General features: G+C 37.1%; 1 protein-coding gene across 2 annotated transcripts in view; it reads left to right on the top strand.

Moving 5' to 3' along the window:
- The window catches only part of SLC25A12 (solute carrier family 25 member 12), a 114184-nt gene that overhangs the window by 83283 nt on the left and 15275 nt on the right, over positions 1-15626 (top strand). For both annotated transcript variants that reach the window (XM_044669794.1, XM_044669793.1), the window contains exons 10-13: positions 1272-1353; positions 2704-2862; positions 7543-7595; positions 7884-7964. In XM_044669794.1, coding sequence (XP_044525729.1) covers positions 1272-1353; positions 2704-2862; positions 7543-7595; positions 7884-7964 — 375 coding nt within the window. The remainder of the gene's footprint in view (positions 1-1271; positions 1354-2703; positions 2863-7542; positions 7596-7883; positions 7965-15626) is intronic.

Consider the following 15626-nt stretch of genomic DNA (forward strand, 5'->3'; position numbering starts at 1 on the left):
ATAGAGAGAGAGAGAGAGAGAGAGAGAGAGAGAGAGAGAGAGAGAGAGATAAGGTACGGACTTTCTTTTTCAAATCCCAGAATGTCATTAAAACAAAATGGTTTTAGGACAAAAGGAAATTTTGCTTCATACTAGGGTTCATAAACTTGTAAAACTTTTAGATCAAGAGGTGTAGCATGAGTTAAAAATGTAAGCTAGGTTCAAGAAAAATTTTCATGACTTTACTGCATATAAAATCATACTGGGTATTTTTTCTTTTTGAAATATTTATTTAGTTTTTAATTTTTAAATTTACTAGCATTTATTGCAATTGAAGAAAAAAGAAAAAGAAAACCATTGTAACAAGTATGTATAGTAGAGCAAAATAAATTCCCTCACTGGCTATGTCTAAAAATAATTCATAGTAGGTAATTAAACGAATTTATAGATGTTGGAAAATCTAGCCTTTTAAGAGCCCCATAAAATGTCCCTTGAGGCCTCAAATCATATGCCACATTATAATACTTAGCACTATATAAGATAACCTTAGCTGATCAGTTTTGGACATTTTATACTTTTTCAAAATTTTTCCATTTCTATTATCTTCCAAGCCGTGTGGCAGATTTGGCATGAAATTTCTTATATTCTTATACTTATTCTAACTGGGCTTCCAAGAGATATACAAATAAGGCAGTAAACACAGATCCCAGGCAGCTATAGACTATAATGTCAACCCAATACAGTTATTAGTTAAAATGATGTCCAATGGAAAAAAAAATTTTTTCGTAATTTGTTCAAGAAACTGGGAAAGGAGTAGTTTTTTTTTTTTTAAAAAAGAAAGGTTTCTATTTAAAATTGTCTTAAAATATTTACATTTTTCCCTTAAAATATTAAGCTTTGGTTATTGGGAAACTTCATTCATATGGATTTTTTCCCCTTTGTAATATTAAGATAAATGAAGCATTACTATATCCTTAATATAATGAAAATCTGAGGAGTCAGAAACCGAGTTTAAAAAATATCAAAATTGCTTGTTTTTTAACACAAGCAAACTGAGGTATTATAAAAGAACCTGAAAGACACATTTAAAATGCACAATGTTATATTAACATGGAAAAATGGGAGCAGTATTTGTTTCAGAAGCGAAGGAATAAGCCTTATCAAATACCTTGTTCACATGCCTTTTTTTTTTCCCCTTCTAATTTTATAAAAACTGGCTCACAGCTGCTTTTATTTCCCACATGCTTTTCTAAATTTTTTACATTTTTTTTCTCTTTTCCTTTTCCCAACAGCAATCTCCTGGGCTAGGCAGGTCTGTCTGGCTCCAGATCGCTGAGTCTGCTTACAGATTCACTTTGGGCTCAATTGCTGGAGGTGAGTGACATGTCTATGTGCTGTTTCAAGCCTGGGTTAATGTAACATTATCTCCTCAGAGCAGGGCAGATCACCAAAGGTGCAGTTCATTGTTCTGGTGGGCAGAGAGCAAAGGCTCTCTGAAATGCCCTTTATTTTTACCGATGATCAGAGGAATTGACCTAGCACTACTCTGGCATTTCTGGCTCCAAAAAGTCTTCAGGCCAAAACCTTGATAACGACTTGGAGCTCCCAGATACAGTGCCCGGTTCACATTAATGAATCAAGGTGGGGCCCAAACCAAGAGTGGGAACTCAGAACTAAGGGAGAAATATCAAAGATTCAAAGACATGTTCTAGAAGTTGTAGGAAATACAACCTCTTTCTGAAACAATTTTCCTATTCTTCTCCGCCTTGGTTTGAAAGACAGTGGTTTATTTAATAAAATTAAAAAAACACCTCTGCTGAAATATCTGAGTTTTTTTTATTATTAAATACTCACCATATAGGAGGTTAAATAATCTAAGGAAGCTTGTTTAAGAAAGGAGCCAGGTATAATTAAAATATTTGTCTATGTGTGCATGTTTTTTTTTTCTTGAAACAAGCCTACAATAATGGCTGATTTTCCTGTCCCTGCTTTCAAAAAGATGATTCCGACTATGGTTGTTCCCCCTCCCTCCCAATCTAAAATATATTATTGTAAGTTAAAGTAAGAAATTTATGCTGGACATTAGAGGTTACTTCTAATTTTTCAACATTTGATGAGTTCTTATGACTCAAATATGTCCTTGTTCTCATATAAGACCATTGCATATGCAGAGAAGAAGGTTTTAAGCTCTTTCTTCTCTCCCTTTTCTTTGATGTTGTTTTTTTGATATGAAATTCCACTAGCTGGCACTTCTCCCTGTAACTGCAACTTAATGTAGACTGTGCTAAAATCCTTCAGTAAAGTAAATTTAAGAATTATGGTGGTATATACATATAATCATTTTTAAAAGGCAAACCCAACATAGTATTTTAAGTGCCTTGTGGAGAATTGTTATAAATAAGTCTTATTGTTACAGGAAACTTAGTGTTGATTATCTGAGGTTGATTGATAATCCGTTTCTTAAATTAAATGCCTAAAATATCAAAGAGCATTCTTGGCAATTATCCCCTGAAGCAGCTCATAAAGAGCTTGTATTTATGGATCCCAAAGGTAGCCTGTCATCCTTTAGCTGTGTATAGGAGGAGAAAAGTAACATGTGTTCTTCTCTGCAAGAACAAATATTGCAGAGAGTTTTCTGGTCCTTTTGCGATTGGATTTATTTTCATCTTGTTTTCTCCATTTAGTTGTGCTGTTCCTTAAGTCTAAAAATTGTTCTATTTGTAGCTGTGGGAGCCACTGCAGTATATCCTATAGACCTGGTAAAGACACGCATGCAAAATCAGCGTGGCACCGGCTCTGTCGTTGGGGAGCTGATGTATAAAAACAGCTTTGACTGTTTTAAGAAAGTCTTACGTTATGAGGGCTTCTTTGGACTCTATAGAGGTAAGTAAATGAATTTTAGCTGCTCAAGCCAAATGATTATAAAATCACTAGCAGCAGCATCTCACATCCTGGAAATAAATGAATGCCTAGTTCAATCTAAGCAGACTATTCCTGTTTCTTTTTTTCCTTCATTCTCTTTCTCTCTGTGTCTTAATAGCTAAAAATAATAATAGCTAGCATTTATATAGTGCCTACTATGTGCCAGTCATTGTGTTAAGTGCTTTACAAATATTATCTCATTTGATCCTCACAACAACCCTGGGAGGTAGGTGCTGTTATTATCTCCATTTTGCAGTTGCTTTTTTCTTGTTGTTCCCCATCATTCTTTTTATCTACCGCTAGCAACATTAGCCAGGAAATGAAAGCTTCATTTTTTTCTTCATGCTATTTATTTCTCTTGAACTCCTAATCATACATTTCTAATAACATAGGTCTGGGGGACACCATGAATCTTAAAAAAGACCCGGTCTACAGGTGGGAGACAAAGATAAGCATCTTTTTTTAGAAAAAGGGTTTTTGTGTGAAGAATTAGAGAAAGGAAAAATACATTGTGTTTTTCCATCATGAAAGCTAAATTCCTCGAAACTAAGTTTATATTTTAGCCACTTGTTTTCATCCAGCAAATGTTTGTTTTTGTTTTTGGTTAGGTATTTTTCTCCTCTATCCTTATGGAGACATTTATATATATTCTCTTCAGTCTCTTCATGTAAGGTTTAAACAGCCCTGTGGCTCCAAGTATCATGTTCTTTTTTTCCTCCTCCTGGGACTCCATTTTGATTTGATTTGATTTTCTGTTTCTTTCTGAGGTTGGGAAAGTTGTAGCATGAGTTCCTATCTGTGGGGAGGCATCAGAGCAAACCACAGGTGAACAGAATCAGAGCTGGGAGATTTTCTTTTCCAGGGGAAACTTTCAGGTCCAGACTGTAGTCCTGACTGAGTTCAGCATTCTCAGCATCAGAAGCAGCAGTCCAGCCTGCATTCATTTTCCCTGGCTCTGCAGGAACTTGTTTCTCTTTTGGAGGGAGAATGACTTTCATGTAAATGTTTTCACATTAGAATTTTGTGTTTCCTTCTGGAGGGAGATTAATTTTATAATCCCCTTGGGCGCCACTTGGGATTCTTTGAAAAAATTCTCTGCCTGCTCAGGTCTTGGGTATTTAGATGGTTTACAGTACTTGTTTGTTTGCAGAAACATTCTAGGCAATCCCTAACTCATTATTTGAGTGCCTTGTTGAACTGCTTCCCTTTAAACCTTCTCACAAAAAAGATGCTCTGGACCTTATTTGTGGTTTATGCTTAAACTTAGGAGGAAAAAATGTTCTTGTTGAAGTTTGGAATGGTGAAGGGAGTCGTGGATTTTGGAGTCCAAAGACTTGAAGCCTACATAAAAAATGGAGCTCTAATAGATTTGTATTGGAAGGAGAGACTGGTAATTGTTAGCTATGGTTACAAGTTAAGAGAAAAGCATATCTTTCTGAAATAAAACGTTATGTCTTGCATTTCTAATTCTGAAGAGTCAAACTGATCCAGAACCCTAGAATTTCTTAAAGTTTTTCTTTTTGGAAAAGTGAGTCATCAGTATTTAGTCATCAAGAAAATGGTGGTAGTATATGTGTGTGCATTTGTGTGTATGCATGTATGTGTATGTGTGTGTGATATTTCCCTTCATTATTTTCCTAATAATAGGCTTCTTTCCTTTCCCACTACCCTCTTTACCCTTTTCCTATTTATTATATGCCTTCCTTTGTAAACTTTTTAATTGTAGATAGGAATAAAGGACTCTGCTGAAGATTCTCAAATCTTATCTATCTAGCCTTGATCCATCACCTTCACTCTAGCCCCATATAACCAACTCCCTCTTTAACATATCCTCTTGGATGTCCCATAACTATCTTAAACTCAACATGTCTAATTTAAAATTCATTCTCTTTCCCCTTAAACCTGCCCCTCCTCCAATCTTCTCTGTTTCTAATGAGATCACCACTATCCTTGGAGTCACCCAGGTTGGTAACCTCATCATTATCCTCAACTCTTCATTCTCCCACACCTTCCACAGCCAATCAATTGACACATCTCATTTTAAATCTCCCTCCATACCATCTCTTGAATCTCTCCTCTTCCTTCCACTTATACAGCTACCACCCTCTAGTTCTGACTCTTATCACCTTTTACCAGAACTATTCAATAACCTCCTACCTGGTCACTGTTCTTCAAGTTTCTCCCCTGCCCAGTCCATTCTCTATATGTGCCAAAATAATCTTAAAGTAGAGATCTGTGTTATATTCCTGCTATAGTAGAGTATATAGTATAGTGTAGCTAGAGGTTTCTTATTGTCTTTAGGATCAAATGAAAACTTTTTAGCATTTAAGAATTTTTCAACTTGGCTTCAGCCTCATTCTCTAGACTCTTTTCACATTAAACCTCTTTTTACACTCTTTGTTGCAACTAGCCTTGTCTATTTGTCATTTTTTAGACTCAGCTTTCCATCTTCCACTTCCATGTCTTTGTATAGGCTGACTCCAACATTTGGAATACTCCTCACTTGCAACTCTTAGAATCGTTAGCTTCCTTCAAGACTCAGCTCAGGTGGCACCTCCAATAATTGAGCCTGTCTTCCTGATCGCAAATTCTTCATTCTGTCTACTATGCCATACTTGCCTCTCTGCCTTACATATAATAGACACTTGATAATTGTGAAATTGAACCAAAGAAAGCTAGGTACTCAATATATTAATCACTTTTCTACGGGGGGATGTTTAGTGGTGGCTACTTTGGGGGAAGATGTCAATGTTCATAAAAATGGTCTTGATCTGGGAAAGGGGTAGACCTTTGGTCTTACTCAGGGTGTGAGCTGATAAAATCAGTTCTTTTAGATGAGAGACTGCAGTATTAGGAAAAAAAGACAGTGTAAATTGTGTACACATATACACTGATTGTTGAGATTGTCATATATTACATAGAACTGGCCCATTATTCTGTCAGATAATTGACGAAATTGTTGACAGATTAGCTCAAGATTCTTTACGAGCAACAGTGAGATAAGAGAATGACACAAATCAGTACTTTATTAAAATTCTATGAGCCTTTATTTAGGCAAGTTGGACAACAAAGTCACATGCTGACATGGCTGTAAGGGAGAGTTAGATGAAAAGTAATAGGTGCTGATAATCATGAATGTTAGGAAGTTAAGACTGCCATCTACTGATTTAGTCTTTTAAATCAGTCTGCTCCATTAAAGGTATGTGAAGATTATGCATTTGTCACTGATAATTCAGTTTGACTGACAGTAGCCTGTGTGCACGATTATTTGCTGGCTCCCAGCTCATGGAAAATCACTCAGCAGTGTCTTCAAAGTAGGCTTAAGATCAGCAGTGAGTGTGCAAATACACACAGTTCTCCCATTCTTCCTTCCCTCACCTCAAGGGTGATTTAAAGAGTATAGAAGAGTTACTCTAAAAATCCATGCCAACAATTTGGATAAGCCACAGTTTTTAGAGAGCTGAGTCCTTTGAATATCTGCAGATGTTAAATTGTGGATTTTCATATTCTAATCTCTTACCAGTACACGAAAATTCAACCTTCCCAAGAATAGAGCATTCCTCGTCATTTTATTAGAGACTTAATTTTGATGTGTCTTAGTGAATTTATTTATACATAGGAGAGATTCAAGAAATGCTACTCAAAACTACATTTTCTCCCTATGATATTTGACTTCCTTTTATTTTTTATTTTATTTTATTTTTTTTTTATTTTAAACCCTTAACTTCTGTGTATTGACTTATAGGTGGAAGAGTGGTAAGGGTAGGCAATGGGGGTCAAGTGACTTGCCCAGGGTCACACAGCTGGGAAGTATCTGAGGCTGGATTTATTGACTTCCTTTTAAATGAATCCTATGATTTGATTTTATACCTCTTTTTATTTATTTATTATTAAAATTGAACCTTGTGAATTAGTGGTGTAGCCATTCCCTTATATCCTACAAAATAGGAAATTCCCAAAGCAATAAGGATCTACTTAACAAGTAACTTTTAGCTATTTTTCAAAACCTATGACTTTAGATTAAAAAGGAATTTTTCTTGATTTGTTTAGGAATATAAACTGATTGATATCATTTTACTTTTTATTGATGTTGGCCCATATTTTTCAATCTTTCCTTATGTATTTTTGGAGAGGTGCTAGATAAGAAAAGTTATTGATGAACTCGTGAAAATAGAAAATTTATTTTTGGCACAAGCAGGCACTTTACATTCACATATGAACATTTTTGGAATGATCTAGTTTTGTTATCAGTTTTAAGGATAAACCTAACGGAATTTGCTGGATAAATGATGTTAGTGATAATAATGATAACAGTAATAACGATAATAGAATTTACATAGCACTTAAGGTTCCTTTGTGCCTTTGCATATGTTATCTCATGTGATCCTCACAACAACCTTGCAGGTAAGTACTATTATTATCCCAACTTTAAATATGAGAAAAATGGGCATGAGAGACTCCTCCAAAGAATCACAAATAATTTAGTCTTGGGTAGGATTCACAATCTGGTCTTCCTGACTTCAAGTCCATTATTCTATCCAGTAGGCCACCTAGGTGCCTTCTTGTTTTGAAAAGTAGATTCTTATTGGTTTAATCTACACAAGACTTTTACCCCTGATACTTTTCTTTGCTTTCCTCTAGGTCTGGTGCCACAGCTCATAGGGGTTGCTCCAGAAAAGGCCATTAAACTGACCGTGAGTAATGTTCTTTCTTTTATATTTGGAGCAATTCACTTCGCTTTGTGTCACTTATTCAAATATTCATTTAAGAAAAAAAAGTGGGATTTGGGTTATTAATACCAGTATAGTCCTGAAAGGCAGCTTTGAACAATGTAAAGTTATAAATAACTATGTATTAGTTTTGAATTATGACATATAATACCCTTGATTGGAGAAGGAAAACAGCTTTGTGTCTGTAGAAGGTAAAGGATATGGGAGCTGTTGGGAAGAGTTTTTCTTACTATTCTTATCTTTATTAATCAGGTTAATGACTTTGTTCGAGACAAATTCACCCGAAGAGATGGCTCCATTCCAATATTAGCAGAAATTCTTGCTGGAGGTTGTGTAAGTGTCAAGCATGGGCTGTTTGCTCATTTGAAAAGAAACACTCTCTTCTAGTCTTTCTTGCCAGGAAAGAAATGTCCAGTTGTTATTTTATGTGCATCCAGGTGAGTCTAAGCAATTTCTTCTTATCCTGGGCTGCCCTCCTGTGCAATGGTCCTTGGATGTTTTGAGCAGCCTTAGCTGGCTTTGAATGGAGAAAGGTGTTAATGGGGAATTGTTATCAGCATTTTTTCTTAGGATCTTCTGAAAAAGCCTCATAGGGCTTCCCCACTCCCTCTTCTTTTAAAGTTCCTGTTCTAAATCCCCATAAATATTATAGAATGGAGAGAAGAGAGACTTAGTTGGTCTGTGGTAGTATTTATCCTGACTAGAACTTAAAATCAATGTGAGGTGACTGATTAATTGGGCCATTATTACCTTTTAGGTAATGGGTCTGAGAAACACATTGTGGTGTAATTTTCATTCCTTTTAGGGGAATAAATTCCTTTTTGGTTCTAGCTGCACCGAAGCTATTGACACCAATCTCAAAGCCAGTGATACAGTTCTGGCATTTACTTAAATTAGAGCAAGCAGGGCAGGGACCAGAATCTCTGTCTTCATCGGTTTTTGTGAGCACACTCAGGGGTTTAGACATAATCACAAAGGTAGATTTTCAGCTCAGCTAATTTTGCTTGTGGGATTGGCCCCACATTTGGTAACATTATGGTGTATTTAAGGCTAGTTTAGCCCATTTTGTCTCTGAGAACTCTAATAACTTCCAGTTGAGTTGGCTGACAGGCCAGAATAAACCCTCCTCAGCTGGTTGTGGAACCTGAGGTGACGAGGTTGATGACCTCTGCAGTTTTTAATTCAGGGAAGATGCCCTGGAGGGCCAGAAAGAGAGGCTGCTTCTAGTTCTCCCTGATTGGATTTGGCAGCATGGCACATACCTGAGTCCTCACCTGTCAGCAATATATGTTCTTATGGAAAAAGCAGCTGTGTGTGTGTTGTGAGAAAGGAAAACCACCTTTCACTGCCAAAAGCAGCTTCTTTTTCTGGAGGATAAGTGGTATGCACAGAATGCAGCACATGCCCAAGTAGTCCACAATTCTGGTTCCTTGGGTCCTCCAACCCTACCCACATTAGAAATTATCATGTTTTCTCTGCACCATTTTAAACTATTCACCACCCCTTTCTCCGTATTCTTTCTCTCCTTCATGATACTTCTCTTTTCCATCTAACCATTCCATAGTCCCCTTTGTGGCATCATTAATGTGTTGCAATGGATAGGAGTCGAAGCTAGGAAGATCCAAAATTGACCAGAGATACTTAATCCACGTGTGAACCTAGAAAAGTCACTTAAGCACCACATGCCTCCATTTTCTCATCTTCAAAATGAGGGGAATTGCACTCAGTGGCTTCTTAAGTCCCAATCAGCTCTAAATCTGAGGTTCTATGTCCACTATTTTGTCTCCCACAGATGGCCAGAATATGTTTATATTTTGTTCCATTAGCATGGGTGTCCCTTAGGCTCTGTCCTGAGCCATCTTTTTCCACACTCAGAATCACAGAGTTTCAGAGCTTGAATGAATCATAGAGGCCACTGAACCTCTCATTGGGCAACTGCCCTCCCAAACTGATATATTCAGCCTTAATACCTCTCCTGAGCCTCAGGCCCACAATAATGGCTGTCCAAGGGAGCATTCCCTAGATGTTCAAACAAAATCTCAAATTCATCTTAATGTAAAATGGAAATCATCACCTTTCTTTTTTTTTAATATTTTATTTTTTCAGAAAAATTTTCCATGGTTACATGATTCTTGTTTTTACTTTCCCCTTCACCCCCTGACATCCCCCCATAGCCGATTTGCATTTCCACTGGTTTTAACATGTGCCATCAATCAAGACTTTATTTACATATTATTGATAGTTGCATTGGTGTGGTTGTTTTGAGTCTATATCCCCAATCATGTCCGCATCAACCCATATGTTCAAGCAGTTGTTCTTCTTCTGTGTTTCCACTCCTGTAGTTCTTCCTCTGAATGTGGGTAGCATTCTTTTCCATAAATCCCTCAGAATTGTCCTGGGTCATTGCATTGCTGCTAGTACAGAAGTCCATTACATTCAGTTTTACCACAGTATGTCAGCCTCTGTGTACAATGTCCTCCTGGTTCTTCTCCTTTCACTCTGCATCAGTTCCTGGAGGTCTTTCCAGTTCACATGGAATTCCTCCAGTTCATTATTCCTTTGAGCACAATAGTATTCCATCACCAGCATATACCACAATTTGTTCAGCCATTCCCCAATTGAAGGGCATCCCTTCATTGAAATCATTACCTTTCGACCTCTAAACCAGAGGATTTTCACATTTTTTGTGTCATGGACCCAGACTTCTGTTGGTCTTCATAACTCTATTTCATATTGTTCTTTTTGAAGAATTCTATTTTCCAAAGGAACTTGACCACTAGCTGCTTCCCAAACTTGACACAACACACCATCTTAATTGCTTTTTTGCATTCATACAAGATATCCCTATTACCTGAAATGCGCTACCTCCTTTCTGTGCCTTTAAGAATCTTGGAGCTTCCCAAAAAGGCTTAATTTATGGTCCACCATTTCTGTGAATCCTTCCCACAACCTCTCCTAGCTGATAGTGATCTAACCTTCCTCAACGTGCATTTTAGTTATTTATGTCCTGCATCTCTCCTGGAGAATGGAAGTTTGTTGAAGCCAAGGGCAGTGTGTTTTTTCTCTTGGTATCCTGAGAACCTTGCATGTTTGTTGATTTGCATTGTTGGGTTTATGAGAGAGTATTTTCATAACTTTAGAATATTGGTTTTGTTTTTGCTTCTCAGGTTTTCCCTTGTAAGATCAGCAAAATAAATAAATGTATAGTTAGATGGATAATATATAGAATTTGTCTATCAGTCTGTATGTGACTGATAGGACAAATGAGTTTGGCTTAGAATTAAATAGGAAGAGGAAAGAAGGTTGGATTGCTTTCAGGAAAATTGCAAAGCTCCTTTAATGATCCCCATACACCTACTAGAAACAAAGGTCTTTTTTTTTTTTTTTAGTGCCAGTAAGGTATGATTGGCTGTGGGTCATGGAATGATAGATTACCATCTCTTCAGAATTAAAAAATGAATGAGGCACAGAAGGCAATGAAGATTCACTTGGTGGTTGTGAACAGGTAGCACCTTATGACAAATTAGGGACTTCAAAGAAGTGGTGGAGTAAAGAATGTTATCAGACCATGAATAAGTGAAAAACAATATAGTTTAGTCGTGTGGCTAGACTGAGGAATAACTGGTGAGACAGCCCCAGTTCTTCACTGGTATATTCTAAAGTGATAGGAGAACAATGAAAACCTCCAACACATTGGGTGGCCCCTTGTGGCAAGTTTTGGGATGACATAGAGAAGATTTTCACAGGATAGACAGGCTTGGACAGGTTAAGAGCACAGCTACATTTGAGTTTAAATAGTTGGAAAAAAAAAAGAAAGTGTGTGAAATATTTGGGTTGGGGGTTTTAGTAGTTACTTCTATTGCTGCCATCTTAGTTTTCATTTCTTTAGGAAGCGCACTTGCTCATTTCACAGCAAGCAATTTTCTTTCTCAGCTATGAAAGAAAGAAAGGAACAATGAATAAATGAATGAATTTTCTGCTTTGTGTTGCCAATTACCATTCTGTTTATGTTTGTGGAATTTCTAAAGGTTCGAGTCCAGGTGACTAAGCCATTCATATGAGATGAGAAACTGAGCCACAGGAATGAGGTGGTTAAAACCTAGCCAGCTTATTTTCTCATTAGTTGCCTTGTTCTTCATAGGATACATCTTTTCTTTAGAGAGCTTATTTAGAGATTGGGGCTTTAGCTAGGCTGGGCTGATAATCCCTTCTGAAGCTTGGAAAGTGTTGAGGGTTATTTTGATACTCTAAATCTCTTCTTTAACTATGATTCATTTCTAGAAGACCTAGTATCCTTAATAAACTTGGATTGACTGTAACTAAAAAATGGATAGCTCAAGGAGAAGGGTCAGAATGGACCTTAGATAACTATAAAGTTGGGTACAGTTGATCTTCCCACCCTTCCTACTTTCTGTCCTTTTCTCTTTTCAATCTCTTCTCTTATTGCCCTCCTCAGAGGCCCAATAACCTCATCATGCTCTGCCTTTACTGCTCTCTCCCAGATCAGGCTCATTGACACTAAGTTATCAAAAGATGAATGCAGCTTAATATGTGACCTCTTGCATGGGATTTGTATTTTAACTGGAAGAAAACCTTTTACCAAAGGGAGTACTTCCCAATTGCGTATTTTTCAGGCATCATTTGGATGGTGAGGAAGGTACTTTTTCTGTGGGGATATTCCCCCTCACCCTTGAAATCATCCCCCCTGAGAACTCTTTATTTTGAGATTTTTGCTGGTAGAGGTATAGTTTTAAAAGTCCCTGGAGCTGTAGGGTTGGCTGTTGTTGGCACAGCCAGCACCCTGCCTTCAAGGATCAAGGGCACAGCATCTTCACAGTTAGAGAAAAATGCTGCCATTCTTCCTTAAATAACCTAATTACAGTTTTTAAAATGTTGCTAATGCAAGTTAATCAGGAAGAGACGACCTAAGCTTTGGCATGGTGGAGACTGGCTCCTCCTGGAGTTGGGCTTTTGCAGCAAGGCACTATTCCTAGATCTGGAACTTGGGGGTTTTGTGTGTGGGAGAGAAAATCCAGGGCCCCCAACTCTGATCTCAGGGGAGGTAACATTTTTTTTTCCATGTCTGTAAAAGTTGGGATAAGACTTTCTTCTCTTAGTACCTTTCAGTGGCTGGTTGTCAGGTCTGTAGCTTTTGCTTTGCTTTGCTCTAATCTCAGCTAATAATAATGAACATTTTAGAAATCTTTCTCTTTATATACTGAAAAAAAGAAATAAGAAGAGACTTGTACTAAAGTTAGGCACAAGTAATTTCAAATATCCATGATTTCATAGGTGAGGCTCTTCTCCCCACTGCTATAGTTTGTAAGGTCTCTGCCCCTTAGTCTTTTTTTTTTTTTTTTAAATAAACCCTTACCTTCTCTCTTAGACTTAATACTATGTATTGGTTCTAAGACAGAAGAATGGTAAGGGGTAGGCAGTGGGGGTTAAGTGACTTGCCCAGGATCACACAGCTAGGTAGTATCTGAGGCTGCACCACCTAGCTGCCCTCCTGTTCTGAGGGTAAAAAAATTTATGTAGTTTTTAAGAACTCCAACATATCAGGATGAATAGTTTGGGCAGTCAGGCAACAAGCATTTAAGTACTTACTTTACATGAACTAGGAACTTTGCTAAGCAGTAGGAATAAAAAAAATAAAAAATGACATCCCTGTCCTCAAGGAGCTCACATTCTAATGTGGCAGACAACATGTAAATCAATAACTGTACATACAGGATAAACACACACACACACACACACACACACACAGAGTTAGGGCTGGGTGGCTCAGTGATTTAGGAGCCAGACCTGGAGACAAGAAGCCCTGGATTCGAATGTGACCTCAGACAACTTTCTAGCTGTATTATCCTGGGCAAGTCACTTAATCCTAATTGCCTAGCTCTTTTATCACTCTTCTGCCTTGGAACTGATACTTAGTATTGATTCTAAGTCAGAAAGTAAGAATTTAAAAAAAAAGATATGTATACAGTAGAGGATTTTAGTGATAGGCACAATTAGTTTAAAAACCAGAATTGCAATTATTCAGTGTCTGCCACAGCTCTGAATACAAAAGGTGCTGAATAGGTATCTAATACATTAATGACTTATTCCATTGGAACCAGACCTCTTGCTCATTTTTCCATTCATCTTGCCTCTTGTTTCAGATACAGACAGGCTCAGAGCTTATAGTTAAGGGCAGTTTGCAAGGCTGAGATTAGAACAGCTTGACCCTCTTGACCTCCATCCCCCAGTAGAGGGTCTTTGTTTCAGGAGTCACATCAGAGGTGGGAAAAAAGAGGGAAGGTTCTCTAGGAAGAGAACCCTGAGTGATGGTGATGGTTATCTCAGCCTTGGAATATCACGCATTTACTTAAAAAGAGCAACTGGTAACTTAGTAGTTTTCACTCATTTCACTATGAAGATTTGAAACAAGGTAGCCCAGAGCACTTATTGCCAGAGAGAGATGTGTGGGCTTAACATGCATGCACCCGTACATGCCAGGGTAAATGTTTGGTTTTGGAAAATCTCCTATTCTCCAGGTTATTGTTTGCTTGATTAAGGCTCTTTGTGTGGTCAGGGGTATTTCCATATGACAATACTTAATGAACCACAGTTTTCTGGTGTTAAATGCAAACTACTTTGAAAGTACTTTTAAGCAAGTCATGTTGGTTTTTTTATTTTTGAAGAAAATTAACTTTTGGAATAGATTATAAGCAGAATTGAATATAATAATAGAATGTGATAGAATCGTGGAATACAATATAAACAAAATCATATTTTTTTAACTTTTGGATTAACCTAATTTGTAAACACAAAGCATCAGTCTTTAGCCATTGACATATATGACACGTACAGTAAAAGCGTAACTTCAACAATTTAGATTTTATAATAATTCAAACAAGTTTGGCCAAAATTTGCCTTTACACTACCCATAAACAAACTAGTTCTTTCTTATTGTCAGTTTTAGAAAGTACAACTTTAGCATATATATGTAAATATAGCAATATTGAGGTGGCCCAGTGGATAGGTGCTGGACCTAGAATCAGGAAGCCCTGAGCACAAATATAGCTTGGTTGTGTGACCTGGGCAAGTCATTTAATTTCTCTCTGCCTCAGTTTCCTCATCTGTAAAATGGGGCACCTACTTCCCAGGGCTGTTCTGAGGGTAAAAAAATTTAAGAGAGAGAATATATGCAAGGAACACTTTGCAAAAATTAAAATGCTATATAAATGCTACTTTTTATTACCATATGGCATATACCCACAACAGACATATAATAATGATAATGAAAGCCAAATGTAGCAATTACTTTTGTTGTTTTTTTTTTTTTAACCCTTAACGTCTGTGTATTGGCTTATAGGTGGAAGAGTGGTAAGGGTAGGCAATGAGGGTCAAGTGACTTGCCCAGGGTCATGCAGCTGGGAAGTATCTGAGGCCGGATTTGAACCTAGGACCTCCCGTCTCTAGGCCTGGCTCTCAATCCTCTGAGCTACCCAGCTGCCCCTGTAGCAATTACTTTGTGATAGATACTGTGCAGTAGCTTTGTAATTATTATCTCATTTTGATCCTCATAACCATCCTGGGAGATGTGTTATTATTATCCTCATTTTAAAGTTGAAGAAACTGAGGCAAAGAGATATTATGAACTTGCCCAGGGTTACTAAGAAAGCTAGTAAGTGTTTGATTTGAACTCAGGTCTTCCAAATTACAGGTCTATCTTTATCCACTGTTCCTCCAAGCTGCAGTAAATATTGCAAAAAATTCTGGGTGAATTAGAAACTAGAACACCATTAGATATGCCAAAAGCAAATTTAAATGTGTTTTCTCATTTTAGGAAACATAGAAAAATAAGTGAAAGCAAATTACATAGATTTTCCTGTGAAAATTCAGGCATTTTAGCAGATACTACTATTACTACTCTTTCTTTCTTTCTTTCTTTCTTTCTTTCTTTCTTTCTTTCTTTCTTTCTTTCTTTCTTTCTTTCTTTCTTTCTTTCTT

This window comes from Gracilinanus agilis, chromosome 3 (assembly GCF_016433145.1).
Source record: "Gracilinanus agilis isolate LMUSP501 chromosome 3, AgileGrace, whole genome shotgun sequence".
Lineage (NCBI taxonomy): Eukaryota > Metazoa > Chordata > Mammalia > Didelphimorphia > Didelphidae > Gracilinanus > Gracilinanus agilis.